Genomic DNA, 24,042 nt, shown 5'->3' with positions numbered 1-24,042 from the left:
ACCAGGACCAAAGCAAAACCATCCATGTCTCAGGATGCTCTGTCCTATAGTCCCACCTTCTCCCATTTCTTCAAGTATAAGTCAGTGTTTAAAGAAATTATTTAAGATTTTCATGACTGTCACTGAGAGTAGGATCTCTCCAATGCTTCCCAAGCACCCAAAGTCTATGAGAGCCCCAGCTGGTGCAAAGCAGCAAAGCCCTGTGGATGTAAACAGAGATGTGCCAGTTCTGACAGCTGCCAGTCTGGCTCTGGGAGGTTCATGTTTCCGATCCAAAGAAGGAACCTGGGCTGGCAGAGGTGAACAGGGTATTTATTTCATATTAAGGTCATGAATCCATTGTGCTTTTTTACCTTAAAAGATCAGCCTAAATAAGAATTTCTCATTGCTGTCAAATTTGCAAAGAATAGCCAAAAGGATAAAAAACAAGCCATTACCAGCCCTTACGGCAAATCATTATGTATGAAACCTGAGAAGGGCAACAAATGAGACCGAGGGGGCTGGATTAGGGCCAGCTGGCTGGTCCAGTAGATATTCAACTTCTGTTTGAATTATTTTAACCTGCTGCCAGAAAGATAAAAGCTGAACATTAGCCAGGTCTCTAAGGTTCAGATCAGCACTGTCCAAAATCAATAGGAAGCCCATTTTGTTTTCAGTAGCCATGAGATTTTGTTATCGTTCGATGCACGTGAAGCAGCCCCTCCGAGAGGCATCCTGACAGCGTGAGTCACTCTTTTCCAGCATACCTTGTTTACATTAACGAGAAGAGTTTCTTCCCCCTGCAAAACTGTGAGGAACAGTACGACCAACAGTTACATAGAAGTAACGTTGCATAACCTCCTCTATAAATCTCCGGGATCATCTGGCGTTTCTCAATATGAAAAAAGCAATAAATAACTTGAGGAGTCAGGGACGGTGCGGGGGATGCTGCCAGGCCGCCGGCTGCAGCTGGGACCCGCTGGCGGGGCAGGCCGGCGGGGCCGCGCCAGGCCGGCAGCCCGGAGCCGGGCAGCGCTGCTCGGTCTCATTCCGGACCCCAAACCGCCTTGAGAGCCCGTGAAAGCACCCAGGGAAAAGCGGGAGCGCAGGGCGGCAGCGGGGCTGGCGCCCCGGGCTCCCGCGGCCCCGGGGCGGGAGGTGCGGGGGGCTCGGCCGGGCCGGGCCCTGGCGCTGCCGCCCCCTCCCGCCGGGGCCTGACCCCGCGGCCTGCTCTCGGCTTGCAGGGGCGATGCCCGCCGGCGGCCGGGCGCTGCTGGCGCTGGGGCTCCTGGCCCTGGGCTGCGCCGCCGCCCGCCCGCCGGCGCCCGCCGACAACGACTTCCCCGAGGGCGCCCCCGAGCGGCGGCGGCCGCCCGGCCCGGCCCCCGCCTGCCCCCGCGACTGCGGCTGCACCCAGGAGGGCGTCGTGGACTGCGGCGGCATCGACCTGAAGGAGTTCCCGCTCCTGCTGCCGGAGCTGACCAACCACCTCTCCCTGCAGGTAAGGGAGCCGAGCCCCGGCCGCGGGTGCCCGGGCCGGCGCGGAGCACCCAGCTCCCACACGCGCCCCCGGCCACCTCCGGGGTCTCCCTGGGCCGCGCAGGCCCGTGCCCCTGCCTTCGCCTGGACCCGGCTCCTTCCCGCTTCCTTCAGCGGCTCCTCGGCTTGGCGTCGGAAGCAGGAGGTGCAGCTGGCCCGGCCCTCGCCCTCGACAAACGTGCCCGGTTATCGGCAGCAGTCCTCTTCCCCAGAGATCCGGGGAGGAAACAAGCTAGGAAATGTTCCTCCTTATTCTCTCCCCAGCTCCAAGAGAAGAATTTTTGTCCAAAGTAATAATTACAGTTTCTGGTGAAGGCTCTTCATTTTGAGGTATCTTTGAAGAGCATGGGCTAAATTACTTCATTAATGAGACATTTTCTGGCAGCAATGCATGTTAGCTGAAGTGTTGTAAACATGGTGTAGCAGTCCAGACACAGGCCCAACCGGTGTCCCCCAGAATCCTGTCTCCCTCAAGCCCTCTCCCTGCAGCGCGTGGGCTCAGCAAGGAGCAGCCGTAACACGGCTGAAGCCATCCATCACGCTGAGTGGCCTTGCCTGTGACATCCAGACAGCTGGTGCTGCGCTTGCTGGGCTGCCTGCGGCCACGAGACTCTTGGGTCATTTTACCCGGGAAACTAATGCCATGCCTGCAGCAAATGGTTGCGCTGCAGAGACGTCATGTCTTGTCAGGACAAGAGCGTGTAACGATACGAGATTCAAACTTCAGGTGGAAGCAGCAGTCCATCTTGGACTGTCAGCAGGTTTCTGTGCTCTGCTCTTAGTTAATTGATCCCTATGACCAGCATTTGGGCAGGCATCCTTTCCCTGATGGATGAGGACGTGGGCAGGGCTGGAGCGTGGCAGCCCCGTGGCCGTTCCTCCTCTGAGGGGTGGCAGTGGTTCCAGGCTTCTCCATAATGCTTCTTTGGCCCTTAATCAACTGCTTTTTTGCTTATTGCTCCCATTTGCCAATTCTATTCAATGGATAAATTGCAGATTTTGTTCAGAGCTTTCCATCCAAGCGCAGCATAGTTAGAAAAAATTGTAATGTAAGCTGGCACCTTTCTCAGCAGATCTGTCCCAGGCGTGTGCTAGCCATGGCTCCCGCCTCCACTGCCAAAAGCAAAGAAGCTTTTTGGAGCAGCAGCTGTCACTTTCTGTGTATTGGCCTGGCTTCCAGCACAGTGGGTCCTTGACGGGTCCCCTACATGCTAAAACACTAGAATCATTAATGGTCTAAATGTTAGTCAGCATGTTAATGAGAGTCTGATGTCAGTCACCCCTGACAGTGAAACCAGAGGAAGTGAGCCCAGTTTGACTCTCCTTGCCCATGATGAGTTGTTTTTAAAACAACACATAAATAACAGAAGAAATAAACTTGGAAATCTGCAGTGCCAACCTTGTAGCAAATGCTTTGCTACAGCTACGAGGTTTGGCTGTGGCGGATGGATTATAGGCCTTGCCAGGCATAATCACACTCTTTGTGTGCTACCAGTGCATAAGCCAGATATTTCTGGAGATGAGCACAAGCTACAGCACTTGGTTCAGGCCTTCAAATGCTGCTGGGTTTGGATGTCTTGGTTTTGAGATCTGAGTTTGGCTCATTACAGAGAGAAGTCTGTTGACAATGATTTGACATGGTGGGTTCATTTCCAAATTTTATTGGAGTTCACTGTCTGGGTTAATTTGGCTCCTTTTTGAATTACTTTGCTGATGATTAATACTCTCCATTTTCTTAGAATAACCAGATAGAAGAAATCTTTCCAGAAGAACTTGCTCGTCTTTACAGACTGGAAACTCTCAATCTGCAAAACAACAGGCTAACTTCAAAAGGTAAGCCGGCAGAGCCGTGGACAGAGCCTGTGCCTCCCCAACACCAGCTTATGCAGTGAGACCAGTGACAGCTGATAAGGAAAGCCACAGAGTGATGGATTGACTTGGTTGGAGTGGCTAGCTATAAGCCTCGCTCCTTTGGCCATCACACAGATCATGGAGGCACTTTATCATCCGAAACATAATACTCAGTGTATAAAAATGCAGCTTACTGAACCAGTGGAGGAGACCTGGCAGCAGCACTGTGTACTGTGGCGTGAGATCTTCTCGTCCAGGAAACTCCCTCCAGTCCCACAGGCACATCAATGCAACGCGCTTGAGAACCAGAAATGTCTACATGCTGAATGATTTCCTTCTGATTGACCTTGTTTCTTAATCCACTTGTTTAGTTCAGTCTAGTCAGTCGGTTAGTGCAGTTAGTGCAGTAGTTCACTGCTTGTTGAATTTAATATAAATAATATATATTACAAATAAGGCAACTTCTGCCCTTCTAAACCATTTTGATTTTTATAGGCAGGTTTTGCTTGCTAAGTCATAGGCTTATTAGAAAAACTTGACAAGGTGATAATAAGAAAAGCAAAAGAAACAGAGGAATTGGAGTAAATAGTAGGAAAGGAAGATATGCAATACAAAGGATATAATTGTTACTAACTTGTATGTCACCCAGTTGCTCTTAACGCTGTTGCTATCCTTATTCCAATGATAGAAAACAGCCTTTATTGAGAATGTGGGCATATTATGTACAGGACCCAAAACATAGCACTCTTACATAGCACAAGGAAGGCTGTGCTTTATAGATTCAGACTTTGACATTATTACATTTGGGGCTTGATGTTTCTTTCACAAGCTTCAGCGCAGCCCTGAGTTTCTAATATGTTTTGCCGTGGGAAATAGCTTCACCTTTGACTTATGGTTATCTAAGTGCCAGGTGAAAATGTTATTTGCAGCCTTTCCATTGTGACAGCAATTGTGCTTGTGTGATCAGCTGGATGTGGAGTGATTCAGCTGAAAATTAGTAATTATTGGGGGAGGGTAAGCTCCAAGTTGGAGCTGCTCTCTCAGCTGGTTACTGCATGGCTATCTGGATTGTGGGAGAGCAGAACAAGGGAAGGGTTATGACATGCAGATACTGGTGTTATTTTGGCAACATCATGGTCATAGATCAGATTGATCTGATCATTAAACAACCTCAGATTATGTCCTTCCAAGAAAAATGATTTGCAGATTCACGAGCAAATGACAAAAGAAACTTCTCAGATAGCATGGTTGCTGCGAGCACTGATAATCAGCCATACAGCAAGTCTACACAGCTCTGTACCTGACCCTTGCCAGTGGGGTTGGCCACAGGCCTTTTGTGCTTAGGATTTTTAGTGGTCTTCCATTGCTCTTACCGGTCTGTGTTGTTTGTTTTTTTTTTTTAATTTAAAAAAACCCAAAGACAACAATAGGTCTGAGTCAGATTGTTTCAGTGGCAGTGAAAAATATTTAAATCTCACATTAAAGATATTATGTGAAAGAGAAAGCTATCCTCTGGTTTTTTTTACTCAGAGTGCCAATGTCACTGATTAGTTATTCTGGTTTTTAAGGATTGCCAGAGGAAGCATTTGAGCATCTGGAGAACCTGAATTACCTGTACCTGGCAAACAATAAGGTAAGAGGCTCACAAGGCTTTCAGAGTTCTTTTCTAATCGGGTTCTGAAAGTTAAACAAGCAAGTCTTCAATTCTTTTAAAATATATATCCTACATAAGTAAAATTGTGCTAAAGTGATATTCTAATGCAGGTTCATCTAAGGTCAAGACAATCAGTTAGTATGCTAAAAAAATAGAGAGTACACAAGCCAGTCTATTTTGAACGCTTATTTATTTCTGCAACTGGTGAAAGGTTTTCCCTTGTGTGTGTAGGGGGGTACAGAGAGCCCCTGCATTTATAGATTACCACTGTCTTCAGTAGGCTTTCGATCAGCTGCACACAGAGGTGGTAGGTGCCTGTACCCCACAAATAAGCTGTGGGGTGCTGATGTGAAATGCTGGAAATCTCATCACATGAGGCTGGTTGAAAAATTTGTGAACAAACACATCCTAATACCTGTGTTTGAGCCATCAAGATCTGTAAAAAGCTATCCAGTTTTCCCTGACTCCCATTCTTACTAGGTTTGAGTGGGGAGATACCCACACACAGTGAGACTGAGCAAGTAACGAATTTATTCTTTTAGCTGCAGTGATAGGAGCTGAATTTCTTTTTTAACGGAGAGGATCCTAGGTGCTTTCCTATTAATGACCCAAGTTGGATGTCATGACAGAAGCACATCTTTCCTGCCAAGACTAGGAAATGAAATAACTTCTCATATACCCTTATATCTGGGTGGTTCCCATTATGGTTTTCTTTTTCCCCAGTGATTGTCCACAAATAGTTGCTACAGATGGAACTGGGATGCCACAGAAAAATACAAGTTAAAACATCAGGCAGAGCTTCTTTTTTCTACAAAACCCCTGCCCTTCCATCCCTCTCTCCCTCCCTCCCTCTCTCTCTCTCTATATATATATTTATATGCCTGTCTATATATATATATTTTATTATCCTCTTAAAATCTCTGACCTTTTGATGTTTTGTTTATATCCATGTGGTCACATTCAGGTTTCAGTCAGGCCAAGACATATCCAGAATCACTCCATAGATTTCTGTATGGAGTGATTGAGAATAGAACCCATTCCTGAGTACAGTAACATTGTGTTCTTTTCTCTCTTTCAAGCACCATTTCCATATAACAATCTTGGCAGTTAATAACTCCATAAAAAGGAACAAGCCAGACTGTGACTAATATTCCAGAACTTTGCACTCCAATTTTCCCTGTGTGACAAAACAAAGTGTTTGGTTTTTCTGGCTTTACTGCAGAGAGAAAAAGATCCCAAAAGAAAATGCAAACATCAGCGAATGTCAGAACTAGTTACGGTGAGAAGTTGTGGACCCACAAAAATAACGCATTTCTTTATGAATCACAAGCCAGGACAAACCAGATTGGCTTCAAACTGCATCCACTCTGCAGCAGGAAACACTGCAGATCAAGTAACTGTGGTGTCTGGAGGAGAGCAGGGATTTGCTGGTAGTTTGCTCCTTGTTTTATGGATTATCTTAATGCTGCTTTATCTTCAGTTGTGATCCCATCAGATGTAGCTAAATTATCTTTCGTTAAACTAGCATAGTTGCTCGGAGAAAAGAAATATCATAATAGACTAAAAGTCTTCTGTCGCTTATGAGTAACAAGTACTTCAAGTAAAGAACGGATGCTGTAGTTTCCTTTTTAATTTTTCACCCCACTCTCATAATTTTTATCTATCACATAGTATCCACAGTAAGCCTTGTTAATAACAGAAATATCTTCCACCAAACTGTAGACCAGGTCCTCAGCTGTCATTATTATTTACTATAAGCTGGTAATTTTGGTGACAGAAGGTTTTACATTTCCCCATATCCCCGAAGTGATATGGGATTCACCTGGATCCAGTACTTCTGTTTATATCAAAGCTTGTTACAAACAAGAAAACTTGTTCCAAAACTGGTAAGAACTTTTGTATAATCCTTCTGAGTTCATTAGTTAACAGTGGAGAAACACTTTCTGCCATATGGAAAGGAAGATCCAGCAGTAAAGCTGCAAGAAAATTGCAGCTGGAGAAATGCAGATTGCTACTTATTAGGTAATATACTACACAAAGCTACTCAGTCAACTTTATTTTTGCTAACCGTTACAACAATCCAGCATTAATCCTTCAAGCAGTCAACCAGTGGAGATCAATTAGGCTCATGACTGCAGAAATGCCACAGCAAAGTTCTGAGCAAGAGAAAACTCTTTTTGGATGAAACTTCTCTTTCTCTTTCCTCTTTCTTGTGGTTCTGATAGCTTGCATTTCACATATCTGAGCCATGCCCTTTGTTTTGTATAAAAGTTATGACCTAACAGACCACGTTTCAGGAGAAAAGCTTTAATGTGCCATAGTGTATGAAAGTGATTAAGTCTATTTCCTGTGTCTGAATTCTCAATATTATGTTGGGGTAGAGACTTACTTCTTTCTGAGGCACTGTCAGACCTTCCTAGTGAGAGATGAGTGCCTTTATCCACTTGCCTGAAATCGTATCTCCCAGGTCAGGAGGTGAGAGATTACCGGCAAAGCCAAGAGCAGTACTGTGGCAACTGTAGTAATATGTGAAATGCCCATTTCCACTGCTTATGTACTATCTGCAAATACCGATAGGAGCGTGATCTTTCTTGTGTTTGTGACCATTAAAAATTTAAGACAGCTTAAATGTGGAGGTTTTGGCCCAGGTGAAAATGAAAAACAGTAAATAATGTACTTTCATTTTTTAAAAAATAGGACTGTATTGTGAGTCCAGTAAATTGCAAGTTCATGGATATAGTCCATCAATGCACACTTGATAAACTAGTAGAGAGAGATCTAGGCACCCTTTAGGTAAATACATAGTTTAAGGCTTGGGTTAGGCAGTGCTCCAGTAAAGTGTCTCTTCTCTCACACATCGTTAATCTTTTAAGTATTTTTGGTTTTACATTATTATTGATAGCCAATTGCAGTTTTATTGTAATAAAAACTTGAAAAATGTGTTTTCTCATCATGTGAGTCTTGCTGTGCCTAGCTGGCTGTAAGGACTAGGTCCTCTTTTGCACAACAGTGCTGTGAGGAAGAAGCTTTACAGATTCAAAGAATTTCAAGCTAGAAGGCAGATCTCTTCCATTGCCCAGAGTTTCCCATCCTGATCTCAAAGCTTGAGATGGCAAAGACTTCAGTATCTCCCTAGAAAAGATGTTCTCTCCAGAGCCTTTCAGAGTGTACATAAAATATTGTGAGAGTGGTCTCATTAGTACTATAGTTAACATCTGTAACCACGGTGATTGCACCTGCCTGCTGCAATTCAGTAGTCTTCTGCTTATGTACTCAAGGGTCATATCTATTACAGCACCGTGTTAAGAATTTGTTTCCCAAGGGCTTAATCTTGATGCATACACCTTCTGGGTTTACGCTTTCCAGAAAACTGTCCTCCAGCCTGTATTGTAACCTGTATTCTTGACTTCTGGATGAATGACTTGGCTATTAGCAGCCACTCAGTAAACCTAGCTATGGTAATATCTGGATGCTCTGTAAAACTGAGGTTTTTTAATCATTAGTTTTCACTAAGGATTTCAGAAAAATTTCACCAATTTTTGTTCAGATGCAGATGTTCCTAGCATTATTTTTTCAAATCCCTGATAAAAATAGGAATAGGCCAAGAGCAAACACATCACATCCTATATGTGTTGTCAACAATAAAGTTTTGGAGACAGGACCTTTCTGTATTTTGTTTCTGATACATCACTTGTTTAATGAACAAAGTATCACTGTACAGTAGGTTTTTGCTTTGGAGTCCCATTTGATATTCCATCATTTGGTTCAGAAGAATCCCTGTCTCTTGGGAACCCGAATCCTCTGTTGAAAAGATCGTTGTAAATGGATGCAAATTGGAACAGGCATACAAAGTGACGCTTCCCCTCCTCCCCATACACTTTCATATGGGAGTAAGTAGTAGGCCACTGTGAGGTAGGTCAGATTTTTTTGGCACAGCAGACTGAGGAATTAGGAACAATAATAAGCAACGTGTTTGCTCTCTGAATAACAATTTCTTGATTTCTTCCACCAAAAAGAGGCAGGACTCTTCCAACCAAAACAAACATTCAGATATCTTGGAGCAAAAGTCTGTCTCCTTCCTGGAGAGATTAGTGAGTGAGGACAATTTGTTTTTATTCATGCAATCTGCGTTCAGTTTCATTTATTTTTGCCTGTTTAGAGAAAATAAAGTTGCAAGTGTTTCGTTGCTGGTCTATTACTTGGTTAAAACATTCGTTGCATTAAATTGGAATTCCCCTGTATATTTCTTTTACAGCTAACTGTGGCTCCAAGATTCCTGCCAAATACCTTGATCAGTGCAGATTTTGCAGCCAATTATCTCACTAAGATATATGGGCTTACATTTGGACAGAAACCAAACTTGAGGTAAGGGATTGAGAAGTAAAACAATAATAGTGTTCTGCCACTGCTTGGAGGCAGTTGGTGAGTGATAAGAAACTATCTGGCTAAACCATGTTATTGCCTACTTATGTTTTTTGGAAAGAAACTGACTGTTTGTTATTCTCAGCATGAAAGATCAAATGATCTCTCAGACAAACACATTCCAAGCGCTTTTACTAGCTGCCAGACTCTTCTGCGTAGATAAAAAATAAATTGTCTCCATTTTACTTGTGTATCAGTTATGAGTTGAAAGGAACAGCTTTGGTTTCTCAAAATGGAGATTAACTGTGTAGAAATCCCTAGTTTTATTATAGTCCATTCATTTAAAAAAATAGAATCAGGTTGAAAGTACAGTACTCAATGCAGTTGAGTATAACTTAACTATATTAAAGCTAAGCACTTTAGCACCTTCAGAAGTGATTCATACCCTCAGATCAGGTTTCAAAGGTCTCTTTGCGAGTTCCAGATTGTGATTTTCTCAGCTGGATCCAGTGGAGCACATTGGCCCATCTCAAATTCAGATGCACATAGACCACCTCCTGTGAGATGTGGTCTTTTCCAAAGGCATTTTGAGTAATCTATATGGACACTGCAGCATCTAAATCCTGCAAAGACATCACAGACTCTGTTGGTAGCAATTTACGCATCCAAGTTTGGAAGCAGTTAATAATAGCTGACCCAGTTGAGCTCCTAGAGCCCAGTCTTGTGATGAACTGAAGAACTCTCTGTTCCCACTGAATTCGTTGAGAGCTGAAGCTACTGTGTACTTACTAGGCCTTTAGTCTCATAGGCTCTTGGTAGCTGAAAAAGCTGAATCACTCACTGATTTCTGGTAATATCTCATCATGAAAGAAGCTAGATTTATACATGTGTTATTCCTTAATCTGAGTCGCAGAAGCTGCTGTGTTTTGATTTCATATTAAAATTCTTGCACTCTTCTGAAGTGATTTTCACACTCTCCTATACCAACGCTAATTTTAATCAGAATAGTAATTCATTGATTTCCAAGATTGCTGATATAAAATCCTAACACTGTTGTTTCAGTTGGTTTATTTGCCCCCAGTAGAGTTCATGGTCTGAGACTGATTATTTGGAAAGGAAGGTTTTCAGAAGGCAAATATTTGTGAGTTAAAAGTACAGCTGACCATGCAGGGTGAACATCATTTTCAGTCTGGCTCTTAACTCTCTGGAGTCTGTGATCACATGATTGTGTTTCCATACTGAGCCTTTCCTTCCTTCCAGAAAGACGTTGCCAAGTTCTCTGCAACTGGTAGAGAATCCAAGAACAAGTTAAAAAAGCACACTTTGACACTGTGCTCTTTTGCAGTTTTAACCTGTCTCTACAATTTTAGCTGCCTGCTGCATCTTGGGGTAAACACAGGAAAGGAAGGGGTAATCAAAGTCAGTAAAAGCCTATAATGTCTTTTGTTAAAAAGAAGTCAAATGAATTCATTTAGGAGTTAAGCCAGTGAAAAGCAGGAATAACTGCATAGGGGTCAATTGTTTTATACAGAATTAAAACCTGTGTAAGAAAGAATGAATCAATTCTTAAAAATCTGATTGGAAAAACTCTTCTGTGAATATTAAAGGTTAGAAGTAAGAAGGGCAAAGGGAAAGTAAGAAAGCCTCTTTCTCTCAATCCCAAAGGTTCATTAAAAACCAAAATTCTTCCAGATTGAGTAAATCTGCCCTGTCTTTCTGTCAGTACTCTATGCCTTTCTGAGTTCTAGGAGTAGGAGAGAAACTGTTTCCTGGGGTATTTCCAGCCTTCATGGGAGCAGGAAGAATGGAGGGGTGAGATGACTCTTTCTTAAGAGATCTACAGGTTGATTTTGCAAGCCCAAGAAGCCCAGATTTGATTCCAAATAGAAGTTAAAATTGGGGGCATATCTATTAATCAGATATGAGTTCTAACCCTGTCAAGTCAGACCACCACACCGACATTCTTTGTTTGAAAGCACTGCACAATCCCAGACTTGCACTCAGTTTCTTGTTAAGAAGATAAGGTTACTTGTGAAATTTGTATTCAAACACAGGTTTGAATAGACCTAAATTTGAGAGAGTATTTGGACCAACCATTTCATTTTGCATCTATATCCCTTCCTAAATTAAAGGGCACATTTTAAAAACAAATCTAATTATGTCAAGCAAAGAAGAAAAGACTGAAATATAGTTTTTAAACAGCTTTCTCTTGGTAAACAAAAAAATGCAGATCTCGCTATCTGTTTAACTTCATCTTTTTTCTCCTTCCAACAGGTCTGTGTATCTTCATAACAACAAACTTTCAGATGCTGGGTTACCTGATAATATGTTCAATGGCTCTGCTAATGTGGAGATACTTATCATGTCCAGCAATTTCTTGAAGTATGTTCCAAAGAATCTCCCTCCAGCTCTATATAAATTACACTTAAAGGTAACGACAGCAAGGTTTTTTGTATTCCATTATGATTGTGACCAAGTACTGTATTTGTATGGGATTCAAGCTACACAGCCAAGCCATTTCAGTGCACTTGGAAACATTCCCAGGCCCATTGTAAGTCTCGTCTGCTATATCCTCAGCAGTAGCAGTCTCCCATGTCCTTACTTTTTTGTTCATAAGTAACAGCGTGTTTTTGCAAAACACCAAAATGCTCACAGGGGACAAAAATGCTTTTCTCTCTTTTCAGGGGAATGTATTGCAAATGCCTGTGTGGTAGCATTGTTGCTCTCTTCCTTGCATTTAATGATATTAATACATATTAGTACAAGAAGGTAGATCATTCTCCATGGCCATTCAGTGACTGGCTTCCCAGTTAAGTTTGCCACTGATGATGCTGTTTTTCCTGACAGCTGCTTACCCGCTAGGTACTGGCTTTGCTCACTAACTCATTTCACATAGACTACTGTTTCCTAGCATCAGTGATTTTTGTTTGCTACTGAACTGGCAATTCAGACAACACAGAGAAAGTTTGGATCATCTTGATGGCTACAACTTCTCCAGCAATAGTGCAATAGCAGAAGTTGTGGTATTAACTAGTCTCCAGCATTTTTAATTTCATGTCATCTGATTTCGATAAAAACACTTCATCATGTCTGTGCTAGAGATCTCAGCCTTGTTAACAATGGGAGAGCTGCAGCGGTGGGGAATCCTGGTTCCGCTTGCTCCTAGTGTTGACAGCTCCTTGGACGTGTGTAGACTGGAGTCTGTTATCAGCCCCTGGACTTAGGGATTCTGTATTGCCTCCCAGCTTTCTTTTCCCTTGAAGATTTCACCGCTAATTCCCATTAAAGTCTTCTAGAAAACAGGCTTCTCCAGCTTGAAGAAAAGTAAAGGCAAACAGTCTGATCCTTTAAATTGCTGGGATTTCTCTGCGAAGTGTGAAGTTACTAGTACCCTGCATTTTATTGCCATTTGTAGGTAATCATTATCTCCCAAAGGGGTCTCAGACTTTGAGGACTACACTTGGAACTCGTATCCTTCCCTGCTGTCACCAGTTATATTAAGGGCAGAGGAGCTAAAGAGAGAAATTAGCATTTTGTTTTCAAGTGCACTGCCTGTCAGTAGTAACATTTACCTTGATATTTTGACTGGGAAAAAAAACAGGACAATGACAAATGAGAGGCAGCCAATAGTGGACCAAAAGTGTCCAAACGGTGTACTTTAATAATGACAAATCTTTTTTTTTTTTTTTTACTATTCATTGTGACACTCAGCCAAATCTGTCTGTGGTGGTGTCCACTTTATATCAGTTGGCACATGAATCTATTCCAGTCTGTCCATCACATTATTGTGTATATGTGGATTGTGGGAAGTTTAACAAATTCAGTGTCAGTGTTTTGTATATCCTTTTATAATTCCTAGTGTTTTATATATCCTTTTCTAGTTCCTACAGTTTCTGTATGGAATTTCTAAGTGGAATTCAGTTTTATATTTTGTTCGTGTCTGCCTGCTGGCTACTCCAAAGCCACACTAAGGCAACAGGAGTAATTATTTTGGAATCTACATTGCAGGAACTGTACCTTTTGGAATGCCATTAATGCTGGAAGGATAGCTGGTTCCCAGCTTCCAACCTAATTCTTCTTTATGGTGAAATCTGTCTTACAAAATGCAGAAATTTTGAGCAAACTCCAGAGGTAGTTGCCTAAATTACGTTATACATTTGCACATAGGTGGAAGGACTAAGAATACAAAATAAAACCGTCCAGCATGGGGGCAAATTCTGACTCCTTAGCCCAAGGATTCCTTGGGGAATCAATAAAAATAGGTTGTAAAATTTCAGTCTAGCATTTGTATTTATTTCTTAAGCAGAATTATAGTGCCCCCTGAAATATCTTATGTCTAGCCCTTTCAAAGTTTAGTTGCCTAGTGTTAGTTGAGTAGAACCTGAATGTCCTATGTTGTTTCATGCCAAATATTGTCCTTTGTGCTTCTGGTGACTCTAGAATAACAAGCTAGAGAAGATTCCCAAAGGAGCCTTCAGTGAACTTACAGGTCTGCGTGAGCTGTATTTGCAGAATAACTACTTGACTAATGAAGGAATGGACAACGAAACTTTCTGGTGAGACTGAGATCTGTAGTTTGCACCTCTGTTTGTGTCTGTCTATCTCTTCTAGTACAGTAGTATATCTACTGAAAAAAGTACATCTTAAAAAGTACATTTATTAAAAGCTGCACGACGTTATGCATTTCTCTGCTAAGTCTATGTGAAAAGACTTAGATTCAGATTCTGCCATTCAAAAGCAAAGGTCTGGGTGAGTGGTTTGAATTCACACTGCAGAAGAGTTTCATACTAAAGACACAACACTGAACATCAGACTGCATCACTCCCTGATTGCCACAGACCCAATCACACCAGGTACTAAGTGCCTTCCGGGAAAAGGCCACCTAGAACGATGTTGAAAGCTGGTCTCTGTTCTTTCAAACCAGTCAAAAGTGAGGTTACTTAGGACTTCCCAGTTTCAAGGACAGTTCACTGGAAGTTCAGGCCAGACCTTCATCTTCACTAAAACCACTTCTGTGTTTCTGTGAAGGTGACTTGAAAGCAGCCACAGATACACGTTGTGAATTCATCTGGCATAGTTGTACCCCAGTGCAGATGGATTGCTGGAGTAGGAGGGGATGCAATGGTGCTACTCAATAGGCAGATGGCTGCAAAAGCTTTGCTACAAACTGGTGCAACAGAAATAGCCTTTCGCTGTCCTAAATTTAGCCTGTGGCTTAACACTTCAAAAAGTTAACGTTTGTGTCTCTGCTGGCACTGAGTGCTGGCCTTGTTCTACCTGAAAATCCAGATCACATAATCTGTCCTGTCCATAACTTAATTCTGTAAACTTTTCTGATCTCCAGACATGAAAATGTATCAAACTGTGCTTTCCTTTTCCACATCCCACTCCTAGAAAGCTCCCTTAGTAATTTACCATAGCTGTGTTGTGTCCACCTCCAGGTCATGTTGGACATATCATTTCTGTTACGATTTTGATGAACAGAGTACAGTGGCTATAGCTATGGCACCAGTCAAGTCAGCAGAGGGGGTGGATATTGCTCCTTGCTCTCATGTTACTGTCTGTACAGCACAGCATAGAGCTATTGAGATGTACCCAAGCTGGGGAAGTGTTACAACTTGCTGCAAGGAAGTGCTTTACCCAGAGAGTATATTTGCTCATTCAGAGCGTGCTTGGATAGCTGTGAATAGCAGCGTAGTAACCAGTAAGTAATGTCTGTAAGGCATTAGTTCTCGCATTTCCTGAAAACTTTCTAGTCATCTGCAGTGGGTTATGTAGTGCCATGCAGATTACAGTCTCATTTGAACTGAGAAACTGACTGGAAATACAAGGGAATAGAGGACTCCTCAGTCCTGGCATATAATACCATTGATCCACATCCAGTTGGTGTAAGTGGCTGGTCTGAGGATTTATTTTAGCTTCAACTGAGTCCGTGGAATCCAGATTCAGTAGCTTACACAAAGCAGCTCTAGCCCTGACTCACTTCCATAATGCTGGAGGGTCAGGAGGAGTTCACTACCTTAGCCTAGGACACTGAATTAGCATTTCTGCTTTTCATAAGAGTAATATTTCATCATCTAAAAAGCAGGCCTGCTTTTCAGTTTCAATATACGCTTTCAGAGAGACAGAAATTACTCATGCTTAGGCTACGTTTCTGTAAAACCGAGAGCTGAATTCTGTGTTCTCATGGTGCTCCCATGCCATCTTTCTTGTGGTATTTGTTCACTGAAATTGCTCATATGTTGCTGTCTGTAATGTCAAATGAGAGAACAGTAGACTGTAAAACTGATCTCAGGTCTCAGCCTGGTGGCAGTTTGGATGTCTGAGGTCTCTGGTGGGTTCTCTTGCTAGAGTGGCTGGGGAGCAATGGCAGCGCCTAGTCCTAATACCTAATGGTAGTATGGGAGCTCTCTGTTTTGCTGTCCACATCAGTCATATCACGAGACAAAAAAGGGCAGTAACAGGAGCTGTGCCGGGGAGAAAGACTCTAAAGCAAAGACTGTAAAATCATAAGGGAAGTTGGTTATCGTTTCACCTTGCAGAATCTAAATGGAGAGTGTTTTCTTTCCTGCTTTCCCAAGGAAATTGTCTAGTCTTGAATATCTGGATTTGTCCAGCAATAACCTCTCACAAATCCCAAGTGGTTTACCTCGAAACATCGTCCTCCTCCACCTGGAGAAGAATGCAATTAAGGTGATTGGCAGAGATGTCTTGACCCAAATTAAGAACCTGGAATACCTTCTGCTCCACAATAACAAATTAAAAGCCCGAGGTATTCACCCGTTAGCCTTCCAGGGCTTAAAGAAGCTGCACACTGTCCACCTGTACAACAACATGCTGGAAAGGATTCCCAGTGGCCTGCCCCGGCGAGTGAAAACACTTATGATCCTTCATAACCAGATCTCTGAGATTAACAGGAATGACTTTGCTACCACTTACTTCCTTGAAGAGCTGAACCTGAGCTACAATAAGCTCAGAAGTCCCCAGATCCATCGGGAGGCCTTCCGTAAACTGAGGCAACTGAAGTCCTTGGATCTTTCTGGAAACAATCTCCACACAGTGCCTTTTGGCTTTCCAAAGAACTTGCAGATTCTGAAGCTGAAGGAGAATGAGATAAGCATCATCCCAAAAGGGACTTTGTCCGGGATGACAAAGCTGCGGGAACTATATTTGAGCAACAATAAACTGAAAGTAAATTCCATTTATTCAAGAGCGTGGAGAGAACTCAGCAGTCTCCAGGTAGAAACATCACCTTCTCTAATTGTTTTAGTAATGCTGATGTCCTTGTCTGTCTGCCTAAGCCAATTTGTGTAGCACCAATACTAGATGCACTTGGTCCTCATGTTTTGGGCTTGCATTGTAAGTGCTACACCTTCTGTTTCTACAGTAGAAATCATGTGCTGTTGTGCCAGAGGAGGGTACTTCCCACTGCTGACCAGCGTGGTGGTCCACCATGTACTGCTAATTCTGGGAAGTGTAAAGACATCTTTGTTTCTGAACCCTAACGGTGTCCTATATTTTCAGATAAACATTAGTGAATGTTGTAATTAAAACTGAAATTATGCCTTTCAAATAGCTTGTCTCCCAAAAGATTTAAAATCAGCTCTGAAGAGAGACAGCAGGAGGAAGGAATGCATAAACAAAACCACTCTTAATTCTCAAAGCTGCCACATCAGCTTATAGTCAGACAGGCCAAGCTGTAGGATTTAGCAGCTCAGCTGGCTAAGGCACCTGGATAGCAGCTAGGAGGTCTGGATTCAATCAGCAGTCTTCTCATTTGCTTAATTGTTGGAGAAAATTAAACACAAACCATAAGGCAGGCAGGAACAATCACATTTGTGCTGTGCAAAATGACCTTTCAAAATTGTTGCACTGGCAGAAGGATTTGACTGCATTTCCTTTTAGGCAACAGCCTGTTTCCTGCAGTAAAAGGTATTACCTATGTCATATGGCAACCATCTAGGGTGCATATGGTTAGGTCACTGTACAGGCGAAGTTTGTACATCTCGGAGCAGATCAGGGATAAGGGTCATGGAGCATATGTCACACTGGCCCCCAGTGTGTTTTCAGACAATCCAAACGCTTATCTATGCAAACATTTCTCTTTCTGGTGTTTCTGGGAATAGCTTGTTTCTCAGTTAATGTAAATCAGTAATGCAGCAACAGTATCTGTAGAATTGTTGGTTTGCATCAGCTGCAAATTTGGTCCATGGCTTTATTATTACATTTTGCATTTGTTTGGTGCCTCAGTGATATATATGTGTGTGCGTGCGTGCATGTGCGTGCAAATACATCTAAGATGAAAAGTAGTCTGGAAGGAAGATGCTGTTGAGAATTACAGTTGCTGGAATTGTTTCACTGCAGTAGCTTAATGAAATGTAGGCACTGTCACCTCAGTTGGTTTTTTTTCAAACAAAAACAGGTCATGAGACCCGTTAGGCAGCTTTAGTTGTTGGTTGGAATGACAAGCTTTCCTTCTCATAGCTACTGATTCACAGCTACTTCACAATACTTTTATTCTACTGTCACTCCCTTGTAGTCAGTGTCAAGCCAGAGTAAGGCGTTGCTGAATCAAACATTGGCCCTTCAGTTGTACCTACCCCACAGTAAAACCTGTTCATATTAAACAAGGTTAAGATAATAGCAGAAACTTAAAATTCTGTTAGACTAACGGTGCATTTTTGGCTGTTGCTTTTTTCTGGAACAGCTTTACTACTTGTTAGTTATTTCCATGATAGCATATATGAATCTTTTTCATCATTAAGGGCTTAACTGTGCAATTGGTTTATGAGTTGGTGCACTGGAGTGGATTTGAGAAATAACCATCACACAAGATCCTGATCGTGCATGTACTTAGCATATGCCGCAGTCCACACTGTTTCCATGGAAATCACTGAAGACTATCTGCAATTGCAAAGCTAGACATTCACATAATTGTTTGCCAGACTGGGATTATGTGGAGAATAAAAACACTGAAATCATGACAATCGTTTGCAGAAGTGTAGCTTTGAATAACATGTAACTAGTATGTCAGCTTGGTGCTATGAAAGTGCTACAATACAGGATAACAAAACATTTATTTTGATCCATTTGCTTGCTTAAAATTCATCTGAGAAATTATCATGCCCTTTAGTCCTGAAGTCTTCATACATTGGGCTACGTTAGAATATTTCCAGGTGTTTTTATGTGTAACTCTAAGTAATGTAACCTTAGCTAGTGAAGTGTTTGCAGTAGCAGCTTCCAAGGAATTCTCATGCATGTCTGAAACTCAGTCTGCTTTTAATTTACTTTAAGCAGGCATGAGCTAAAGCCTGGGGACAGAGATAAAGAAATGTTGGGACTCCTAAACAAAACAGCGTGATGTCTCCTGTGAAATCATGATGCTAAATGGTAGTGTAAGACAGCAGATTTATCATGGCCACGCTTAACCTTGATGCAAATAAGAGGTAGATTAAATTAGCTTATGCTACAAAAAATATCACTCCAGTTTTCCACCATGAACTCAAACTGAACTTTCTGCATGACGGACAATTTACAATTTCCACTGTACACATGGTGTTTGTCATTTTCCTGATCTCACAGAAGGGAGAGGTTCTGAAGCAGACTCCCCAAAGTACCATCTGAAAAATAAAGCCCGTTCCCAGATGATTTTCAAACACAACAAATCCTGGATAAGCTTTGCATAAACATCTCACTTCTGCACTGTTACCATACTAAGTTTTTTATAAGTGTGCGCATATATATATATTTATATTTTTTTATAGACTTACGTGTATGTGTATATATATATAAAAAACAATAGATAAACTTCCAAAGGAGGGGGGTGTGTGTATAGAGCCAGCCTTTGGAAGGTCATTTGTTGTTGAACTTAAATCTTTTTTTTGAGTACTGCTAATATTTAAATTCAATTATTTACCTGACTCCTTGTTGTCTCTTCCTTGCAGTCACTAGACATGGCTGGCAACCAGCTGACTTCTATCCCATCAGGCCTGCCAGAATCTCTAGAATATCTGTATCTTCAGAACAACAAGATCACAACGGTTTCAGAGAATGCTTTTGAATCCACACCCAAAATAAAGGGGATTTACCTCAGGTAAGGTCAAGCTTCCGCTTGAATACACAGGATTTTTTCTTCTTCATCTACTTTATAATTGCTTACTTTTTAGAAAGTATTTAAATTCCTAACTTCCTAAACAAGCAACTTTGTTTTGTAGTGATGTATGATGAAACTATGTTCACCTGCTCAGAAAAGACACGGATACACATAATATGCGCTTTCTGTTTGCAGTTTGTCCTTTCTGTGCTTATTAGAATGGATTAGGCATGTTAGAAATTCTGGGAAATTAATTTTTAACATAATGGCATATTCCAATATTCAGCTGTGAACTAAAAGTTTACAGTCCACTTGTAGGACTACAGCTTCGCCTGTGTCTGTTAGCCCTGGATTTTGACAAAATCCCCCTCTAGTAAGGCCTGTATGAATAATCTTGAAGTTGGGCGTATTCCCTTGATAGTTTTGGCAGAAACAGATGACAAGTTACAACTGTGACAGTTATGTAGCTAACTTGAGAAAGCTTTTCTGTTTTTTTTTCTACTCTGTCAGTTGGATGAGGACCTTGTTTTTGTAGGTGACAGATACTGACCTTTTTTACATATAATGTAAAGTCACAGTATTGTAACGGATTTAAGCAAAGATTTATACCACAAGAAGTGAAGCAAGAATCTGGCCCAGTAATATATTAAATTTTAATCTGATGGAACATTATTGAAAATATTGCTTAGAAGTAATTTATGAAACCCTACAGAATATTTGATTAAGCTGATCCCATGGATGTGTTCAAAAAAGCCTAGGCTGCCTGCTGCACAAGACTAAATAAGGCCTTATTTTGTCTGTATGCAAATAAACTGTTCTGTAGTTCTGAATAGTTCTGAATCATACCTTTTTGGATGAATTATTCCATACCAAGCAAATAAAATTACAAAGTCTGGTGTAAATTAGAGCAGTCTGTCTATTCAGCTGCTCACATTTATGAGATTTGAGTGAATGCTTGGATGCAAACCAGAAACCACATACCACATTCTATATTTCTATATAAAGAGAAAAAAGGAATTTGCAAAACTGTTTTGCAACTCCACCCAAGCTAAATTGTATTTCTTAATGGGAGGCTATTAATCACTGCAATGCTGTGAAACAATAATATACATCTGGAATATTAGACAGAATACGATTTTAAGCATGTTCATGAGTAACGGACCAAGCAGTATATGTGAGAGGTTCTTAAATTGCAGATTAGTTTGTTTATATTCTCACAAACCCAAATAATAGATGAAAAATTATTGCATGTTGCTTTGTTTCTAAAGAGATACTTCATACTAGTATTTTGAGTTTTGTGGGAGAAGACTTAAACTATCAAGGGATGACACAGAATCTCATGAAAAAGCAAGTTACAATTTGAAATGTGGGCTATGGAGCAGACGCCTTTCCTCTCCGGGAAGGAGAAAGCAGAATACCAAGAGAAAGAATTTGTGGGGGAGGAATTCCAATATTATGATTTTTTTCCTTGCAGAATACAATTATAGAAAGGAGAAGAGGGGCCGGGGCAGAGAAAAGTAGGAGTTTTTTTGAAAGCTTCGTCAGTGAACTTGAAACCAATGGGAGATACTTAATATTTCCCAGTATTTTCCTGCAAGATCCTTTGTGATGATACAGAGTGCTGTGAGCAAACTTTGTTCAGTCACTGCATTTGCCTGCTTGCTAATCAGTACCTGTTTTCCCTTCCTTTTTTTCAATCCAGAGGAGTCAGTACTCTTAGAGTGCTGTTGTGGGTCAGTCTAAAGTTAGAGTAACTTGGGCCAGGGTAAGTTAGAGTAACTCAACAGAATGGTTGAGTTACTCCTACTCTCCTCATTTCTGTGTTGGATATAAAGATGGGCTTATTTTAATAGGAAGGCCTTTTTGTTTGTTTGTTTAAAGGTCTAATAAGATTGCCATTGGAGCACTGAAAGAAAGTACCTTCCAAAACCTACAGCACTTACAAGTACTGGATATTGAAGGAAACCTTGAATTCAGCAACAGTTCAAAGGATAAGGATGACTCAGAAGAGGAAATGGAATATGAGGAAGAGGAAGAAGAACTAAGATAAAATGTGAACTCACACAAGCACATCATGTGGGAGGTAACAACTGTAGTTTAGTTAAATCAAGGACCCCGTTCTCAGACTCTTGTGTAAATAATTCCAATTTACGTGGAATTTATGGTTGAAACATAACAAGTGGGTGTCTGAGCCCTAGACTCAAAGACTTTCACTGAAACACTGGGAATTGCAAAATCAAAAAGAGTTAAAAATACATTATTTTGTAAAATGAAAGAGTCAGTATATATCTGTGTTTTATCAGAGGCAGTGGACTGTTCATAGTGGCTTCTGCTTATGACCACAGCAGACACAATAGGTAAATATGAAGGCCATTATTTACTAGTTCTGATAACAGAAAAAGAAAAGGTATTTAATGATATTTTTAAGCAACCAGTTCAAAAGGAAAACAAAGAACAAACTGTGAAGCTTACTGATGCAGAAGACCATGTGACCTGAAAATGGATTTAAAAAATCAGACAAATTAAAGGAAGATAGACCCATCAGTCTCTGTTAAACATGGCATTAAGATTATGTCCTCTATCTCAAGCAGTCCTTAAGTCAGTGACCACTCGGAGTGGGAAGATAATACTATACTTGGCATATTTCTTATGGAAAGAATATCTACTTCAGGTCACTTTTGGAGATGGTATGCAGGACTGGATTGATGCCTGGTCCAGGATAGCCAGTTCTCACAACAGCCTGTGCTTTTGCTACTGATAAGTCTTGGTGAGTGTTCATTGCTCACTTCACCCAGATCTGCTGAAAGGCCTCTGGCCAGTTATAGGTTTTGATTGCTGCTGACTTTGATTCCAGACTGGTAATCTTGAAATTAAGACCTCAGTATTCCAGTTGAACCTCTTTTCTTTTCAACTGCAGAAGAAAAGATGAAGGGAGAATGATGTTTGAAGAATATGCATTTTTCCGTAAGAAGAATAGGAATCTGCTTTATGCATCTCTTAAGCGTTTTATGTTGAAAGATGATGAGGTTCAAGACATTACCCTCTACTCTTGGAAATCTAAACTCTAAGACTTGAAAAAAAATGTTTAGTTTTGTCCCAAATCAACATTTTGTCATGGAGAAAGACACAAGGAAGTGCTAGGAATAGTGCTAATATGCTGAAAAGATGATGGGGCTTGAAAAGGGCAGAAGCTACTTGGAACGTCAAACATTAGGCCTCCTGGCTATATGAAGATTTTGTGGGAGAAGAAATAATTTATAGCTACAGACTTAGAGTACATATGACTTCCGAATCAGCACATCTCTGGTTTAGTTTGGGGCACGTGCGACATGTCAGCAGGTACTAAGTTTAGCATATTCTGAATTCTGTATTCCATTATGTAATTGATTTTGTTTTTCTAATGTTTTGCAGGAAAACATATGGAAAATTACATATATGTCTATGTGTATATATCTATATAGATATACGGAGAACACTTAGCAAAACGTGCAATGAATTACGCAGAAACTGTCATGGCACTGGGCCAGGCTCATGGAAGACAGTGTGTTACAGTGCCTTATTCAGGGAGAGACCCTGAATGCCTTTCCAAAGCTTCCAAATCATCTTACACAAGACCCAGGATCATAAGGGATTGCTCTGGAACTCACAAAAGCTGGCTTTTGTTTCTTCTGTTTCTCTTCCTTCACTGTTTCCATCTGTAATAACAATATGGGACTGTTTTGAACACATGCCTTCAAATGCTGTTTTTGTCACTGCATTATAAGTGAACCATGTATATGCTTCTTTTCTTTTCCTCTACCCCAAAGAAGCTGTTGTTGATCAAATATCAAATGGATATTTGCAGTAGTTTCATGTGTGGAGCAGTATTATGAGGCATTTTGGTCATCAAGCAGCAGTAATAATTCTGGATGCAACTATTCCTCCGTTATAACAATGTGTATATTTGGATGAGAAAAACAAAGTAAGGCTGGATCCCATAATATTTTATCTCTACTGCCAAAGCCTGCAGTATATGCCTGTTTTAGAAAGGTTTTAAGATAAAACAATTGCTCTTGTGAATATATATAAAAAAACTGTATGTCTGCCTTCCAGAGCTTTGGTAAAGTTTCTGTCTTGCTGTTGTTTGCCCATGTGGCAGTTGTGTGAATGTCGCTGAAGGTATGTCCAGAAGACTGAGTAACAGTATACAATTTAATATCTGTGGTAGAATTTTTCACATATTGCGTATCATTCACATTAAGAGTCAGAAGTGAGACTAACGAAGCAAAAGAGAGAAGTGAGTGTGGGGTGTCTTCAGAGAAAACTGTTAAGCATCAAGAGAAATTTCTTTGTTTAGTTCAAGTCTGGGGACAGTGCCGGTTGTCATACTCTCTTAAAGCCTGTTTTATGGTGTTGAGTATTCTCAGCTCCTGTTGAAATCACGGAAAATAAGGAAACCAAGGAAAAGAAGACTTACAGAGGTACCTGGATGGCAAGCTGCTTATTTGATTATAATGTCCTTCATCTGAGGTAGCTAATCTGCTTGAGGAAATGGTCTTTTCTTTTGAGGATTTCTGATTGAACA

General features: G+C 41.2%; 1 protein-coding gene across 2 annotated transcripts in view; it reads left to right on the top strand.

Annotated features, from left to right (window-relative positions):
- PODN (podocan) overlaps positions 1-23,569 on the top strand; it is a 31,239-nt gene extending 7,670 nt beyond the window's left edge. For both annotated transcript variants that reach the window (XM_075155744.1, XM_075155743.1), the window contains 10 exons: positions 1,224-1,480; positions 3,258-3,351; positions 4,938-5,002; positions 9,279-9,388; positions 11,660-11,816; positions 13,826-13,941; positions 15,967-16,624; positions 19,330-19,478; positions 21,360-21,561; positions 22,890-23,569. In XM_075155744.1, the coding sequence (XP_075011845.1) occupies positions 1,229-1,480; positions 3,258-3,351; positions 4,938-5,002; positions 9,279-9,388; positions 11,660-11,816; positions 13,826-13,941; positions 15,967-16,624; positions 19,330-19,478; positions 21,360-21,528 (1,770 nt within the window). In that variant the 5' untranslated portion in view covers positions 1,224-1,228 and the 3' untranslated portion in view covers positions 21,529-21,561; positions 22,890-23,569. The remainder of the gene's footprint in view (positions 1-1,223; positions 1,481-3,257; positions 3,352-4,937; positions 5,003-9,278; positions 9,389-11,659; positions 11,817-13,825; positions 13,942-15,966; positions 16,625-19,329; positions 19,479-21,359; positions 21,562-22,889) is intronic.
- Positions 23,570-24,042: the final 473 nt, after the last annotated feature.

The sequence above is a fragment of the Calonectris borealis genome, chromosome 8 (genome assembly GCF_964195595.1).
Source record: "Calonectris borealis chromosome 8, bCalBor7.hap1.2, whole genome shotgun sequence".
Taxonomy (NCBI): Eukaryota; Metazoa; Chordata; class Aves; order Procellariiformes; family Procellariidae; genus Calonectris; species Calonectris borealis.
Note: the sequence above shows the minus strand (reverse complement) of the source record. Positions and strands in the feature narration are given on the sequence as shown.